General features: G+C 37.3%; 1 protein-coding gene across 1 annotated transcript; it reads left to right on the top strand.

Moving 5' to 3' along the window:
- Nucleotides 1-6,090: 6,090 nt before the first annotated feature.
- LOC106361128 (helicase and polymerase-containing protein TEBICHI) lies at nucleotides 6,091-17,030 on the top strand. The gene is made up of 26 exons (XM_013800831.3): nucleotides 6,091-6,306; nucleotides 6,660-7,054; nucleotides 7,182-7,404; nucleotides 7,498-8,340; nucleotides 8,758-8,822; nucleotides 8,975-9,080; nucleotides 9,166-9,366; nucleotides 9,507-9,707; nucleotides 10,058-10,219; nucleotides 10,318-10,557; nucleotides 10,686-10,898; nucleotides 11,047-11,397; nucleotides 11,483-11,635; nucleotides 11,923-12,144; nucleotides 12,259-12,477; nucleotides 12,559-12,676; nucleotides 12,830-13,950; nucleotides 14,121-14,318; nucleotides 14,479-14,738; nucleotides 14,867-15,056; nucleotides 15,130-15,222; nucleotides 15,307-15,659; nucleotides 15,853-15,961; nucleotides 16,068-16,208; nucleotides 16,333-16,429; nucleotides 16,516-17,030. The coding sequence occupies exons 1-26, from the start codon at nucleotides 6,271-6,273 to the stop codon at nucleotides 16,581-16,583; spliced, it is 6,378 nt and encodes a 2,125-aa protein (XP_013656285.2). The 5' UTR covers nucleotides 6,091-6,270; the 3' UTR covers nucleotides 16,584-17,030.
- Nucleotides 17,031-17,193: the final 163 nt, after the last annotated feature.

The raw sequence follows: 17,193 nt of genomic DNA, 5'->3' as shown, positions 1-17,193 counted from the left end.
CTGTTTGGAAGTGACGACTGGTAAAAACAATGATATTAACAGATATGTATCTTTATAAATAAAGTAGACTTTAGTATCTCCACAGGCGTCCACGTCATCAGGTTTATGAGGGCAAAAGATGCCACGTGTCCCTTATAAAAACACAACGAGCGTATGTTTTCGTTACGTTCATTGGATTGGGGTTTTATCTCATATATGTTGCTGCTGGCCCATTCGTATGTTTTATTGGCTTTTTATTAAACTTTTTTTTTTCAGCCCAATTAAGAGTTAGGTTTCTCATCGTCTTTCTACCTTCTTCTTCTATGTCAATTTTCTCAGAAAGTGAAGCTTCCATCGACGAACCGTTGCGCCTCCACCTTCCACTAAAATACCCTTAAATCCGAGCTTTAAAGCGATTATCCCACTACTCACAATTTAAAGCATTCAATCGACCTCTTTGCATTCCAAACTAATTAACTAAAGCTGCAAGTATAAATATCACACCTTGCACCGATGAACAGCACAACTTCAACGAGATCGAGAAGAACAGTTTGTCTGAAATATTGATTCCGACAATGGCCAATTCCTTCACCCTCTTTGCGGATGTGAAAGCCTGGCGCTGCCCCAACACTTTTGAGGTTCGTTTGCTGCATTTTTTGGGAGGCGAGGAACACGTTAGGAAAGTCAGTGAACTCATGAGTCTTGACATGGTACGATGAGCAGGTAAGCACCTCTGTTTTCGATTGAACCTGGCGGCGATAACATCCATTCAGATTGTCTGATCATGTAATTGGCTCCTTTCCAACAATCAACTGTTATTCAAGGTTCTGTAAGTGTGAACGTGTATCCAGTTTCAGTCAACAAACAACTTCGTGGTATGTGTCTTTAGTTTGAGTACTGTTTTTGTTTTTTTTTGTGATAGCATGTGTTAACTTAATCCCATTAAATCATTTCTCATATATAATTGGTGTGCTAAGTTCAATCGGGAGCACAATCACCGACAGTATATCCGGGTCCAGTGTGTAATGCTAACTCTGCGTCTAAAAAGGTACCTTGAATTGTTTAACCTCCATTTGTTACAATAGATACTCTAATGTATACTTGCGACTCTAAAACTTTGGTTTTTGTTTTTTTTTCGCAGGGATGTAAATGTTCGTGTTAGTATGTTTGACTATTTGGCTCTTGCATTTCATAAAAAAATGATAGCTACAGGAAAGAGCTTAAAATTGTGCTTGCCACCAACATTAATCCTAAGATAGTTGGGGGTAAGAGACAATCTTTTTTCACTGTAGTTGCATTTTAACATAGGTTCAACAAATCTATACAATAGAGTGTTTGTTTTGAACTGACATTCTCTTAAAAAAAAACCATATGCGATGTCAGGCCGGTTAGTTCTGAAGGCCACTTCTGGCACACATATCTACTTTGATTCTGAGACAGCTGCAGGAAAAGAAGAATTTGACAAGTAAGTCCCCTCATTCTGATTAGATAATCGCAACTTTGGTCTTGTCCTGATGAATGGAATTTCTACTTTGTTCACTGTTTTTCAAGCTCAGCCCATTGCAGATTGACAGGCGATGGAACAGACCAGACAGCGTCTTCATTAAAGCTGGTTCATGCCCAAAAAATTGAACCTCTAACCGTTGCTGGGCTTAGCCAATAGGTTATTACTGTTGATCCTCAGGTGAAGTTTGGTCGATTTAAATTTAATATTGTTTGAGATTATTCTTCTTTTTTGTCTGCTTCTTCTGCACTTTACAGATAATTGAGTTTCTTTGCACAGCTAAAGTGACTGGATGTTCAAAGAAACTTGTCCAAGAGATATATTCCTTCAAATGTGTCGCATGTGATGAAACTAATGTTGTGGTTGCACTCAAGTAAGAAAAGAGGTGTTGATGCTCAGGTAGACACTGAACTGCCTCGGTCCCTTGCTGAGATTGTTGGGAATACATACACCTTCCAGCTCAAGTTAAAGGACTTCAATTTTACTTCAAAGCACCAAACCTTCACCATTTCTGGCGTCTTTCCTTCGAGAGAGCTTGCACCTGCGCCAGCCTTTGTTGTGAATGTTGGTCTCTTTTCTTAATGTGAATCTGCTGCTATCTGTATATAATCTATGTGTTTGTTACCTTATTAATAGGAAGGTGCGCAGGTCCCTGAAGCATCGCAGCCTGAAGTTGTGACAACGGGATCTGATGTCAAAGTTGATAACACTTGCTCTGTTAGAGGTGCCATCTACATTGGATGGTTCACTTGCCGGACATACAGCATCAGCCAGTGAGCAAGTCGCTTTGGAAGAGAATGCACCGAAGAAACCACGTTTGGAATGAGTCTACTATGAGAAACAACCACGTCTTCTCTTTATCAAATAATTGCTTTTGTATCTTTCAATTTCCTTTGAATCAATTTCCCTTTTTATAATACTCAATGTGGTGGTTGTTTTAATTAGTAATAAGTCATATTTTCAATTTTCTTTAGTTCTATTTCTCCTTTTAGACTTTCAAATTTCTTTAGCTTTATTTCTCCTTTTTAAACTCTATGTGGTGGTGGTGGTTGTTCCAATTAGTAATGCAAGTCATTTTCAGAATTGGATCTGTGAAGTCAATAGTCATGCACCCTTGCATAGAACGTTCAAACTTGCAATGCTTATAAAACCGTTTAGGCTACAGAAAAATGTTTACTTTCCAGTTGCACCCATAAACAACATGCGGCTCGCAACACATTTTTGCCTCAACATCTATGATGTTCAGGGCAAGCTTAGGAATAATAAACTGAAAATAATTAATTCACAATTATACAATCCAAAGTTCATACACCGAACTTTTTAAGCACATAAGATTTAAAACAATAACATTGAAAAAAACACGACAACCGTTGCGTCCAAGGTATTGGCCACTAAGAACTTCAAACCAAAGTCATACACTATGGTCACTAATCACTATCAATTGGATCGGGAAAAAATATCATTTTTAACATATTTTCGTCTTCATTCTTTTTAACATATTTTCTTTACTAAAACCATTAAGTAAATTATAAATTTATTTAAAAATAAAACATACAAACCCGGCGCGTAGCGCCGGAAAACCACTAGTTGTTTTTATTTTGAAGTTTGCAGAATCCAATAAACGTTCAAGCTTGGTATTGCTGGAACATCATTCTCAATATACAAAGAGATGGTATATCTAATCTATAAAAAAGGAAAATTAGTGTTGATGCAATTGAAGTTTGTTTAAAATGTAGATGTTACTTTGTTATTTAATGATACGTTATGTTTCATTAGGAAGACACTATGTTACTTTTAAAATAAAAGAATTACGTAGCTGTAATGTAGGTGTTTCTGTTTAAATAAAAAGAATTTCGAAAATATTGATTTTAATTAAAGGCATGTGTTTAAATAAAGTTAGTGGCTGTGTATTGTAAATACTTTAAGACTCTAAGGTGACCTCAAAAAAAGCCTTCAGTTTTAATAGTATTGATTGATTATTTGTTTAATATGATCCATGCCCACAAAACCTTTTTTGGCAAACACACAAAAATTCATCTGTCTTTTTGTCTTCTTCAAGAAAAGTCTTGCTCTGAAATAAAGATTACTTTCTTGAAATAGAAAACGAAAATTGGGAGATACATCCTCCATCGACACCAATCTTTACAGGCATTTCACTTCTCACTTATTTTTTTTTTGATCAATAGATCATACGTTCATCTGAATCATTTTTGATAAATCGAAACGCACTTACACACACACACACACATATATATATATATATTATATATATAATTTTTTTTTTGTCTTTCCAAAAAAGGGTTGCATGTCGAATCTGATATCATAACTTTTTAATCGGATGAGCTTCATATTGTTTTGTATATCCAAAAAATATCTGTAAGAAAAGACATTTCTCCATCAAAAAATCACACGAAGATCGAGAGTTCAAGGATCCAACTACTCCAAAATGGTCACGTAAATATAATCTAAATTCTTTTTGAAATTCTAAAGATAATAGGTTAATCTGACCGATTTACAAAAAAGTTTAAAATCGAAATCTAACTTTGTTTTTCTTTTTCGAAATGTTGCATGTCGAACGATGGGTTGTGCGGATTATAGGAGTGACTTCTGATGGTTTCAGATATAATTGACAAAAATAAGCAATAAAGTTTGATATTGTTCAAACTTTGTCAAAACCATTAAAGGTTTGTAATCGAAATGATTTCTTTCTTCAAAAAAAAATACTCTATTTCCTGCTCTAAGATTTGATATTCGCAACATTCATTGTAAAATATAGATTAGTCTGTAATCGAACAGAACTATTAAATTTTATATAAAAATGATTTGTGATTCAGCTATATTAGTTATGTTTTCTTTATTGCAGCATTCACAGGAGTTAACATGTTGTGCCGTTGTACTACTCAAATGAAAAGGACTGCAAGAAATAAGTAATATGCAATGATGCTCAAAAAACGAAGGACTGGTGGCTATTTATAATCATAAATGTATATCTAAAATAATCGTTTGTTGTGTATCTATAAAATAATCAGATTATTTCCTTTACCTCATGTAGTTGAATCTAGAAATCTATGATATGAAGTTTTCCCTCGGTACCATTGAACTTTATAGGATCTACAAAGATTGAAAACATATAAATTATTTGATCAATATGCTATTGCTAAAACTGTAAAATGTTAAATATTTTTGTTTTTGAATTATCTTAAACTTTGTTGTCTGCAAACACGATCGTTTGTCCGATCAAATTTTTTTTAATGTAGTTTGAATTTTGAAGCCCTGCAAAAATTATAACAATGATCACATGAAAAGAAAACATACGCAAAACAGCAAAACGTATTGAACTATTTAAGTTTTTCTTCCATTAATTAACGAAAACATAGACGCTTTTTGATGAACCTGATTTCGCTACAATAACAAACATAAAAAAAGTAATCGTTCAAGTTGATATATATTTACGTTTTTATCTGCATTCGGATGTTTCCAGGTGGTACTTTCACATGAACGCTCCATGCAGATTTGAAAGGCTTAAGAACAGTTAGATTGCTGATTTTGATTGTGGAACCCATAAGTGTATATCACAGTTTTGGAGGTTTAAAATGGTTATTTTTGCTGGGTTTGAAAGGATAATTATATACTTCTTATCGCATGTAAATTATTAGGATAGCAAACCAACTAAATCGTTTTAATTTAGGAATATTCTAGGTATATATATTATTCGATATCTTATAAGTTACAACAATCTATTCTTTATGTTTTTGGATGATTAAAGTTGTTCAATTTAGATAAGATATAACAATATAGTTGCGATATTATACCAGTTTATTAGATAGAATATCACAATGTGTTGCGATTATACAGGGTAGTTTATACTTAATTATATATTAAAAATTTTGCAAAATAATTGCATTTGAAAAAGATTTGCAAATAAGCTTTAGCGAGTTTGTTTCATAGTTGTTAATCTCAGAATTTATATTATGTGAATTTTATAAAATAAACAAATCTGATAAAATCATAGCAAATTAATACTGTGTAACTTGAAATGAATAATTATTGCATTTTTCTATTGTTTTTGTTTTTGGTGTACATTTTGCTACGTGAATTAGTTGTAGACTATTGTGCTTTACATGAGTACTAAATTTCAAACATTACAGGTATAAACGTTGATGATGAACTGGTGAAGAAGGAAGATGTCAAGATGATGAAGTGGTGAAGAACAGTATGGTGGCGAAGAGGATGCTACGATCTCTTTCTAGGTTTTATTTCCATATTTGCTTCGTAATTGTTATTTTCCTGTCGGTTCTTGCAATATCAAATTCTGTTTGTATTATATGGTTGAATAATCATGGTTTAAATAAACTATAAATCTTTTAAATAGAGGATAATAACTGTGATTTACAAAAAAAAAATAAAAACATTTAATTAAAAGCATAGACTAAAAAGATATCAGTGGCAGAGATCTGTAAATATTTCAAAACTTCAACGGGACCTCAAAAAAAACCTTTCAGTTTTAATAATATTGATAAGGTTGCTCTTTGTCATGGAGTGCCAACGGCACAACAGTTTTTGAAAAAAAAACTCAAATATTTGTATACCAAAAAGGCAAAAACTTTATGGTTCAAAATTGTAAGTTTGAATATATAATAGAGAGAGAGAGAGACCTCTCTGACTGTGTATAGAAGGGAGGAAATCAAAATTCAAACGCACGGATTCTCCTCACTCCTTCGACGCTGAAATCGCCGTCTAGGGTTTTCTTCTCCGGTGGTTACTCTTCTTCCTCCTCCTCCGCCCCCATGGATTCAGATTCCTCAAGGTCGCGGATTGACCAGGTCCGTTTCTCTTGGAGACGCATGTCGATCTTCTACTTCTTCTTCCTCTTCTTTGTTTCTAGGCTTGCTGCTGCAACATCTTACTCGATGCAAAGGCATCAACTTTTGTTGAGTATCTGATTCATTGAGAAGACCCATTACTTGAATTGATGCCACATTTTGATTGAATCCCATACTTTGATATATTTTTTTGGTTGTCTATGAATAAAGTTAAAAACTTTGTTACGGGTCCCCCAATTAGGTTAAAAAGAATTGATTTTGGATGCTTTTATGAACAGTGAAGATAGTTATAGCTAGGGAGTTTTTGTGATATTGAAGCTAAAGTATGTTTCTACTTTCTACTTTCTCCCTAGTTTTATGTTTCGAAGAAGAGGAAACACCCGTCACCAAATTTGAAGTCTGGGAGGAACGAGAAACATGTGAAGGTGACTGGAGAAAGGTCTCCTGGAGATAAAGGAACTTTGGACAGTTACTTGAAAGCATCTTCCCTGGAAGATGACAAGAACACTACCAACAGTGTGTTGCAGGCAAGGCAGGAAGCGTTTACGAAAAAACTGGATTTGGAGCGCCTGCCTAAACCTGCCAGCGCTGGAACTTCTAAAGGATGTTTGAACCAACAGAGCGGATCTCAAGTCTTGGATAAAGAAGGTGTTGCTACGGTTGCAACAGATGGTTTGCTTTGTGCCAACCAGAAAGATAATTCAGATCTAAGAGACTTTGCCACTGGTTTCTTGTCCTTGTATTGTAGGTAATATGCCTTCATTTTCTCGATTTGACTCTTCTTTCAATTATCATCAAGGAGTTGATTGGTGAACATCCATTTATGTTCTGAGATTTAGAGGAATTTGTAAACTTTGCTTGTTTGGTTTATGTAGTGAAGTGCGGTCTGTTGTTGGCCCACCTCCACATCAGAATGCAAATGAACGGAAGCGTCCAAGCAGTTCATCACTACTTGCTCAAGATATGCAAGTTTCTCACAAGATGCGTTGTGATTCCCAAAATATACCATCACTGGATGAACTTGCACATCCTCTCGGTAGTAAGCCTGAATCAATCAGTGACAAGAGAGATACATCTGTTTCAGAACCTATGCAGAAGGTAAAAATGGAGTCAACAGTTATGGTTACTTATCTTCCTGCTAAACTGATTCACGTTCAATTTTTTGACGCCTCTGGTCTAATATATTCACAGATTCCAAGCAATCAATCTGCTGAAATCTCAATGGGCTTGAGGAAGTGTACTAAGGCACCTGAATCATCGACTCATCTCACTGAATGCCACACGCCTGGATCAGTCGTCAAGTCACGTCCTGTTGGAACCCCTAAGTCAGGAAGCGGTAGCATAATGTTCTCACCTGGAGATTCTTTCTGGAATGAAGCAATTCTATTTGCTGATGGTTTGTCAATGCCAACTGAAAACTCTGGTTCCGTAGAAGCTAAAGATGGAGGTCAGAATAGCGAAAAAGCAGATAATTGCAGTGAAAACTTAAAGAAAACTTTAGGCTTAGACGAAAGCAGAGTCAAGGATAAAGATGCCATTGGTTATTCAAAGGTCGGGGAGAAGCATGGGAGAGATTTTAATAGAGAAGTATCTCCGCTTCCTGTCAAGAATCTGGAACTTTTGTTTCAAGATAAAAAAACAAATGGAGGTACCCGAGAGCAATGTGCTTCATTGGATCAAAATAACATTACTCGAGGAAACATTACGGTCTCTGAATCTGTTCTTGTTGAAAATAAAGGACGTGGAACTCTTGATATTGCCAGTAATGCTCAGGCAAATAAACATTTGATAGGCAGGAAGTATCCAGAACCTGAAGGAAAGCAAGTTTTAGTGTGCCAGGACAATCATAGTGTAAGATCTGTTTCTATGATAAGCAACATGAGGAAACCAGCTGATTCTAGTGAATCTGAAGAAAGCTATACTCCTTCAAGCTCTCATCATAACAAAGATGGTTTAAGTCTGAGCACCTGGCTTCCCTCAGAAGTTTGCAGCGTATACAATAAGAAGGGAATATCTAAACTCTATCCATGGCAGGTACATAACTGTTCGTTGATGCGTATGTCGTTATTTGTCAACTATATTTAAGTACACAGCTGAGAAACATTTTCATTGTTCGTCTCCTATAGATAGATACATGTGCATTTGCTTCTCTATTGCAGTTTAGAAAGTTTAAGTTCAGTTGAGAACCTGCAACTAGTTTATGCCATCCAAAGTTAATCTGCTCTATCCTTCGGTTTTGTATTTATACTTTCTTAAATATCTGCCGCTTATTAAAGAGTGATGTCGTTCTACATCTGTTCTTCTGATACACAACTATAGCTTCTCTGGTCGGTATAACATCTGGAAGAACTTCTTATTCTGTTTGTTATACCTGTTTGTGTCATTGTGTGTATGCTATTGCTTCTGACGTCCTTTCCCTAGCTGAATACAAATCGAAGTTTAATTTTATAGGTTGAGTGCCTTCAAGTAGATGGTGTTTTGGAGAAAAGGAATCTGGTATATTGTGCTTCCACAAGGTATCTTCATGGTTTTCTATGAATCTGCCTATTAAAAGTTTGCTTCATTCATACATTTCCGCCGGATCATGATAGTAGTGTTATTAACTCGCCAGCAGGCTTCTATCTGAAAAGAATTTATGCTCAATTTCAAAATCATGCTGTTTGTGCAGTGCTGGTAAAAGTTTTGTTGCAGAAGTCTTGATGCTGCGCCGGGTCATAACAACAGGAAAAATGGCATTGCTTGTGCTACCTTATGTATCCATTTGCGCTGAGAAGGTTTCTTTTATTATTCTCTCCAAGCATCCTACACATTGTATAACATTACTTGCTGTTAATTTAGCCGTATAACAATTGGATGCAGGCGGAACACCTTGAGCTCCTTCTTGAACCACTTGGTAAGCAAGTTCGTAGTTACTTTGGAAATCAGGGTGGTGGAACACTTCCTAAAGGCACTTCTGTGGCTGTCTGCACGATTGAGAAGGCAAACTCTTTGATAAATCGCTTGCTTGAAGAGGGTCGTTTGTCTGAACTTGGGATAATTGTTATAGATGAATTACACATGGTATGGTTTTCACATATCTCGTCTATATGGATCTCGGACAAGCTTATAACTTTTTGACACTTTTATTTTCTTGGTACTTTATCTTTGCATACAATAATGAATGCATTAAAAGGAACCTATTGTGCTCATGGTTTATACAGGTGGGTGACCAACATAGGGGTTATCTGTTGGAACTTATGCTGACTAAACTTCGTTATGCTGCCGGTGAAGGCAGTTCAGAGTCTAGTAGTGGTGAGAGTTCAGGGAATAGCAGTGGCAAGACTGATCCTGCTCATGGCCTACAAATTGTGGGTATGAGTGCTACAATGCCGAATGTCGGAGCAGTTGCTGACTGGCTTCAAGTAAGACAAACAGAATCACTATTTGATCTATGTATTATTTTTTTGGCTCTCATCTAGTTGCATGACAATTATCTTTAGGCGTATAGGTGTATTCATAGATAAACCTGCATGCTTCTGAGAATTATAAGAATATGATATTTTGCGCAGAAATACTCTTCGTGATTGTCAAATAAACGTTACGTTTTCTGTAAAATGAAGACCTGTATATCTCCAGATTTCTTATATGGGTGATGATAATTTTTCTGTATTTGTTACTTTCCGGAGCTATTGTACTCACTTCTTTTGAAACTCCGTAAAATTATTGTGGCCTTCTTAATCAAAAAACTTATTGTGGCTTTACATGTTGAAAGGCAGCTTTATATCAGACAGAGTTTCGACCAGTTCCGCTAGAGGAGTATATCAAAGTTGGTAACACCATTTATAATAAGAAGATGGAAGTTGTGAGGACTATACCCAAAGCTGCTGATATGGGAGGAAAAGACCCAGACCATATCATTGAGCTTTGTAACGAGGTAATATCTTTTGGGAGTTAAGGTCCTAAGTACTTGCATTTTTTTATGTACTGAACTTGGTTCAAGAAGGAAAACTCAGATGTATTATCACAATCCAGGTTGTTCAAGAGGGCAACTCAGTGCTGATATTTTGCTCGAGTCGAAAAGGATGTGAATCAACTGCTAGACACATTTCAAAGCTCATTAAAAGAGTGCCCATAGACGTTGATGGTGAACATAGTGAGTTTATGGATATTCAGTCTGCGATTGATGCCCTGCGAAGGTCTCCATCTGGAGTAGATCCTGTACTAGAAGAAACTCTTCCCTCTGGGGTTGCCTACCACCATGCTGGTCTTACGGTATGTATACACAATCTATTCTAGATATGTTTTTTGCTAGATTGTAATCTTTTGTGAGATGGTGAATTTTACGCAAAAGTCATAATAATTATTTATGAGGACATATAATTATTATATTTGAACTACAGGTAGAAGAACGAGAGATAGTTGAGACCTGTTACCGTAAAGGTCTTGTACGTGTCTTAACAGCTACATCCACACTGGCGGCGGGGGTTAACCTGCCTGCAAGGAGAGTCATTTTTCGGCAACCAATGATTGGCCGTGATTTTCTTGATGGAACAAGGTACAAGCAAATGGCTGGTCGAGCTGGGCGGACTGGCATTGATACAAAAGGAGAAAGTGTATGCCTTTAATTTCTTTAGAAATAATGATGTTATAATTCATGTTTCAGTTCCTCATAGTGAAATTCACAGGCATTTTTTCTTCTTCTTTGGAGTGGTTAATGGTCTAGGCTTTTGATTCTTGATCTAAATTTACATTTCTTTCCAGGTGTTGATATGCAAACCAGGAGAACTCAAGAGAATAATGGCACTTCTAAATGAGAGCTGCCCACCTTTGGAGTCTTGTTTATCTGAGGACAAGAATGGAATGACTCATGCAATATTAGAAGTTGTGGCAGGTGGAATTGTTCAGACTGCCAAAGATATACATCGCTATGTTAGGTGTACTCTTCTGAATTCTACAAAGCCTTTTCAAGATGTGGTCAAATCAGCTCAGGATTCCCTTCGGTGGCTGTGCCACAGAAAATTTCTTGAGTGGAATGAAGAGACGAAGTTATACACTACAACACCCCTTGGACGTGGAGCTTTTGGCAGTTCACTCTGCCCAGAGGAGTCACTTGTAATTTAATCTTTCTATAACTGAAAATGCATTTTTCATAGGGTTAAGTGAGCATGCTTGACGTGTATGTAATGGTTTGCTGCAGATTGTGCTGGATGATCTTCTAAGAGCACGTGACGGACTAGTTATGGCTTCTGATTTGCATTTGGTCTACTTAATCACACCAATTAATGTTGGTGTTGAACCAAACTGGGAGCTGTATTATGAACGGTTTATGGAACTGTCTCCTTTAGAACAGGTAATATTGTACCCTCTACTAATATGCGGCATTAATGTGCTGAAAACAAGAAGTATGTTCAGATAACTTCTTCCTCTAATTTGACTTCTCTAGTTTAATGTCATTCTTCTTATTGAAATTTTAATGTTTTGCACAATAGTTAGGCATTCTATTCTTCATTTACTTCTGTAGTGGAAACCTTCCAAGTTTTCTGCAGTACTTTTTGAAAAGCTCTAGGTCTAGTTATTTGGGCACACAATTCCAGAAAATCTTGTAAGCTGATCTGTTACTTGATCATACAATTTCAGTCTGTTGGCAATAGAGTTGGAGTGGTCGAACCTTTTCTGATGCGCATGGCACATGGTGCAACAGTGCGCACTCTAAAGAAACCACAAGATGTGAACAAAAAATTGCGTGGAGAATATAACAATCGGCATGGTTCAACTAGCAGTAAGATGCTTTCAGATGAAGAGATGCTTCGAGTGTGCAAACGATTTTTTGTTGCTCTCATCTTGTCAAAATTAGTTCAGGTGGCTCCCCTACTGCTTTTTTTGCTTCTTGTATTTTCTTAAAAAATATTTGCTAAACCCGTTGCAGGTGATGATTGACTCCTCTAATAGATCATTTTTAACTATGAAATGCAGGAAGCTTCTGTGTCTGAGGTTTGTGAAGCCTATAAAGTGGCTAGAGGTATGGTTCAAGCGCTACAGGAGAACGCTGGAAGGTTTTCTTCCATGGTTTCGGTGTTCTGTGAAAGGCTTGGATGGCATGATCTAGAAGGCTTAGTTGCCAAACTCCAGAACCGTGTTTCATTTGGTGTCCGAGCTGAAATTGTTGAACTTACTAGCATTCCATATATAAAGGTACTTGCAACTTCCAGGAACTTATAGCTAGGATATAAGGAGTGCTATTGACAAAGATGGTTTATGGTGTTGAATAAATAGGGTTCAAGAGCTAGAGCGTTGTACAAAGCTGGCTTGCGTACATGTCAGGCGATAGCTGAAGCATCCATCCCTGAAATTGTCAAAGCTCTCTTTGAATCTTCAGCGTGGGCTGAAGAAGGTAATCAGTTTTCCTAGACAGTTTATTTTTTATGTTTTTGTTGCCTCATTGAGGTCTCTCCAGCTTATAATAGGAATGATAAGTTGGCCGTTTGTTGGAAAGAATATTGTATCCACTTCCATCTAATGTGCTCGAGTTGATATGGTGTACAAGGTACTGGACAGAGAAGGATACACTTGGGATTAGCCAAGAAAATCAAGAATGGGGCGCGCAAAATTGTTCTTGAGAAAGCAGAAGAGGCGAGGGCTGCTGCATTCTCTGCATTTAAGTCGCTTGGTTTGGATGTTCATGACCTTTCAAATCCCTTGCCGTTGCCTCCTGCTAGGAGTCCCAATGGACAAGTAACTATTGAGAGAGATATCTCTGGAGGCTCTGTTGGTCCTAATGGACCACAACATATTCCAGGACGATCAAGCATGGAGGGGCACATGGAACGTGGGAACTTTGACACGGATAATCACAGAGAAAAGCCAAGGGACGTAGCAGGTACTGCCTTAGGGGTTTCATCAGAAGTTAACTTGGCCGATCCTCTTCCTGAAATCCAACCGATAGGAACTACAGTTGGCACTGATGGACCTAATGCTGTTAGTTTTCTTTCTAGTGATGACAGAGAGATCAAAAATGAGGATAATGCTGAGCAGCAATTGACCAGGAGTGCCCATATTCCTCTTAGCAATAAGGATAATGCAGGTGAAAAGGGTCCACTAACTGCAGGAAATATTAGTGGCGGATTTGACTCTTTCCTGAAGCTCTGGGAATCTGCTGAGGAATTTTTCTTTGATATCCACTATAGTAAGCTACAAAATTTGAATTCTCGCATCTCTTATGAGATACATGGAATTGCGATCTGCTGGAATAGCTCTCCTGTATACTATGTCAATCTTAACAAGGATCTTCCCAATATGGAATGTGAAGAAAAAGAAAAGCTTTTCAAGGATGCAGTTATTGACAAGAAAGAGGTTTTGGGTACCCAAAACATGCTTGATGTTATTAAAGCTAGGTGGAACAGAATCAGTAAAATAATGGGGAATGAAGAAAAGAGAAAGTTCACTTGGAACTTGAAAAACCAGATTCAAGTTCTCAAGAGTCCTGCCATTTCAATCCAAAGATGCGCTCGCCTGAATATTGCAGAAGTGGTCAGGGACCATGAGTTGGTGGATGGATCTTGGTTGGTGATGCTTCCACTTCGCATAAGCCACACCATTGACATGGGCATCGTGTCATGGATTCTTTGGCCAGATGAGGAAAGACACTCAAATCCAAACATAGATAAGGTAATTCCAGATTGACTATTAGCAGAATGAATGATTTGTATATCATATATGTCCTGATGATGGTGTTGAACCAGAAAAACACCATAGTATAACTATCTATCATCACACACAGATTTTGCTCATACCTGTTTAGTGTATTTGCTCATTAAAATTTTGTAAAACTGTTATAGGAGGTAAAGAAAAGACTGTCCCCAGAGGCAGCTGAAGCTGCAAATCGCAGTGGCAGGTGGAGGAATCAGATCCGAAGGGTTGCCCACAATGGCTGCTGCAGACGGGTTGCTCAAACGCGAGCCCTTTGTTCAGCTCTTTGGAAGATCCTTGTTTCAGAAGAACTTATCGAAGCACTGACAACCACTGAAATGCCTCTGGTATATCCCCTTTAAATTGTTTTTGAGTTTATCTTAACTGCACCAGCATCCAGCATGTCATGCTCAAAGTCAAATATTTATGTGAAACTATTTGTTCAAGCAGCCATCTGCTGATTAGTTGTTTTTTCCGGCATCATAATGCGTTCATTCTGTGTTTCAGGTCAATGTCCTTGCAGACATGGAGCTATGGGGTATAGGCGTTGATATAGAGGGATGTCTTAAGGCAAGGAATTTATTGCGGGATAAACTGCGGTCCCTTGAGAAGAAAGCATTTGAATTAGCTGGCATGACATTTTCATTGCACAGCCCAGCTGATATTTCAAATGTGCTGTTTCGACAGCTGAAGTTGCCCATACCTGAAAACCACAATAAAGGGAAACTCCATCCAAGTACTGATAAACATTGCTTGGATCTATTAAGGTATTCCAAAGTGCTATTTTCTTTTCTTTACAAAGAGTATGTGGTTATGATATTAAGAATAAGATTTCCTCTAGTTTATGTGATTCTATTTTGGTCTGATCGAACTTGGGATTACGACTTTGTCTCAGGAATGAACATCCTGTTGTCCCAGTTATCAAAGAGCACCGCACTTTGGCAAAACTCTTAAATAGTACACTTGGATCAATTTGTTCGCTTGCTAAACTACGCTTAAGCACGCAAAGGTACACTCTGCATGGCCACTGGCTTCAAACATCCACAGCAACTGGAAGGCTTTCCATAGAGGAACCTAATCTCCAAGTATGATTCTTTTATTTTCCTTTCTCGTTGTATCATGTATCCACAAATTAAACAGCATGTTGCTTTTCTGCAGTCTGTTGAGCACGAAGTAGAGTTTATATTGGATAAAAGTGGAAAGGAAGATCGCTACAAAATCAATGCACGTGATTTCTTTGTTCCTACTCAAGTAAATTTCCTTGTTTCTAAAAGTTTATTGTCTTTGGTCTTCAAGCATTTATGAAGACTCGATAATGATATCTTTTCACCACAGGAGAATTGGTTACTCTTGACGGCAGATTATTCACAGATAGAGTTGCGACTTATGGCACATTTTTCTAGAGATTCCTCTTTGGTTGCGCAGCTCAGTCAGCCAGAAGGTGATGTCTTTACGATGATTGCTGCAAAATGGACTGGAAAGACCGAGGATTCTGTTGGTTCACATGATAGAGATCAAACCAAAAGATTGATTTATGGAATTCTTTATGGAATGGGTGCCAACACGCTTGCTGAACAGCTTGAGTGCAGCTCAGATGAAGCCAAGGAGAAAATTAGAAGCTTTAAAAGTTCTTTCCCTGCAGTCACGTCTTGGCTTAACGAAACAGTTTCCTTTTGCCAGGAAAAAGGGTGAGCATGTTACACTTATCTTCATTAATGCTTCTTATACTAAAAATTACTGAGATATTACACTTAGATTTTGATTAATTGTTTTATTTCTTTGGCTGTGTTTTACTGGCTGGTCCACGATCAGCTTTATTATTAATTGGATTGCTTCTTTGTGAACTATAATTACAAATCCAAGAACATTTTTGATATGCAGATACATTCAGACTCTCAAGGGAAGAAGGCGGTTCTTGTCAAAAATCAAATTTGGGAATGCCAAAGAGAAATCTAAGGCTCAAAGGCAAGCTGTAAACTCCGTGTGCCAGGTCTGACCTTTGTTTCTCTTCCTTTGCTTTTTCCCTGACACTTTTATGTTATGATGTGACGTTTAATTAGACCATAATTTTTTTACTTGGTTATGGTTTTACTTAGGGATCTGCTGCTGATATAATCAAGATTGCGATGATAAACATATATTCAGCTATTTCTGAGGATGTTAATACTTCAGCATCTAGTTCTTCAACTGAGGCTAGGTTTCACATGTTGAAGGGACGATGCCGAATTCTTCTACAGGTGAGAGTTGCCCACCTCTTTTTATTGTTTGAGTTTTCTTTCTTTAGTTGTTACTTCTGCCTGCAAGTTAATGTTTGTTCATATTGTCTGTATAGCTCATTAAAGTTGCACATTCATTATGCAGGTACATGATGAGCTCGTGCTGGAAGTTGATCCTTCTTACGCAAAAGAAGCTGCAATGTTGCTACAATCCAGCATGGAAAATGCGGTTTCACTTCTCGGTATGTTCTTCATATACCATGCTCCTTTTCTGTGTCATGTTTATAAATATTATATGTTGACTATTGATTCTGTTATGTATTATCAGTCCCCCTACATGTGAAGCTGAAGATTGGGAAAACATGGGGTTCTTTAGAGCCGCTTCAGGCTGATTAAAGACATCAGCAAAATATCAGTGTCTTTAAATCTCAGCTTAAGAGCCTCGGATTGTTTGAGCAACTCGCTCACATGTGTATTTTATGGCTCAAAATGCTCCCACATTCACCACAGCTTGACTCAACGGTATGCTCTGTTTCATCTTCAAGTGATGAAGATAAATGATATCAGTGGCTGCTTCTTTGTGACATTCATCGCTTGAATATGGAGGTGGAGAGGAACGGACCATTCCAAAGGGATATTTGCTCCTGCTGTGTTCTGAGGGCTCTTCGTTTTAGCTTCAAAGAGAGTCTGTAAAGTACCATTAAGAGTTTCCACAGTTTTACTTAGACAGTGACTTTTGACATAACCAAAAATCATATAGAAAGATTAGGAAAAGTTTTCTCTCTTTTTCACTGTAAATACTCTTAATGTTTTTCTCAATATGATGTGCTCATTGATCCAAAAGAGTAAATGTATTGGTTCATTATGTTCTCTGTTTTATTGATCTAGTATGCTTTAGTAAATGTATGGTTCGAAGAGACGGGGAGTAACAGGACGTATAGCTCATCTGAAACCCCACTGAGAACCCTCTACGCCATGGAATTGTTCCAGAAACACAAATTATCTA

This window comes from Brassica napus, chromosome A8, assembly GCF_020379485.1.
Source record: "Brassica napus cultivar Da-Ae chromosome A8, Da-Ae, whole genome shotgun sequence".
In the NCBI taxonomy this organism is placed as follows: Eukaryota; Viridiplantae; Streptophyta; class Magnoliopsida; order Brassicales; family Brassicaceae; genus Brassica; species Brassica napus.
The sequence above is the reverse complement of the archived record's forward strand: the minus strand, read 5'-3'. Positions and strand labels throughout refer to the sequence as shown.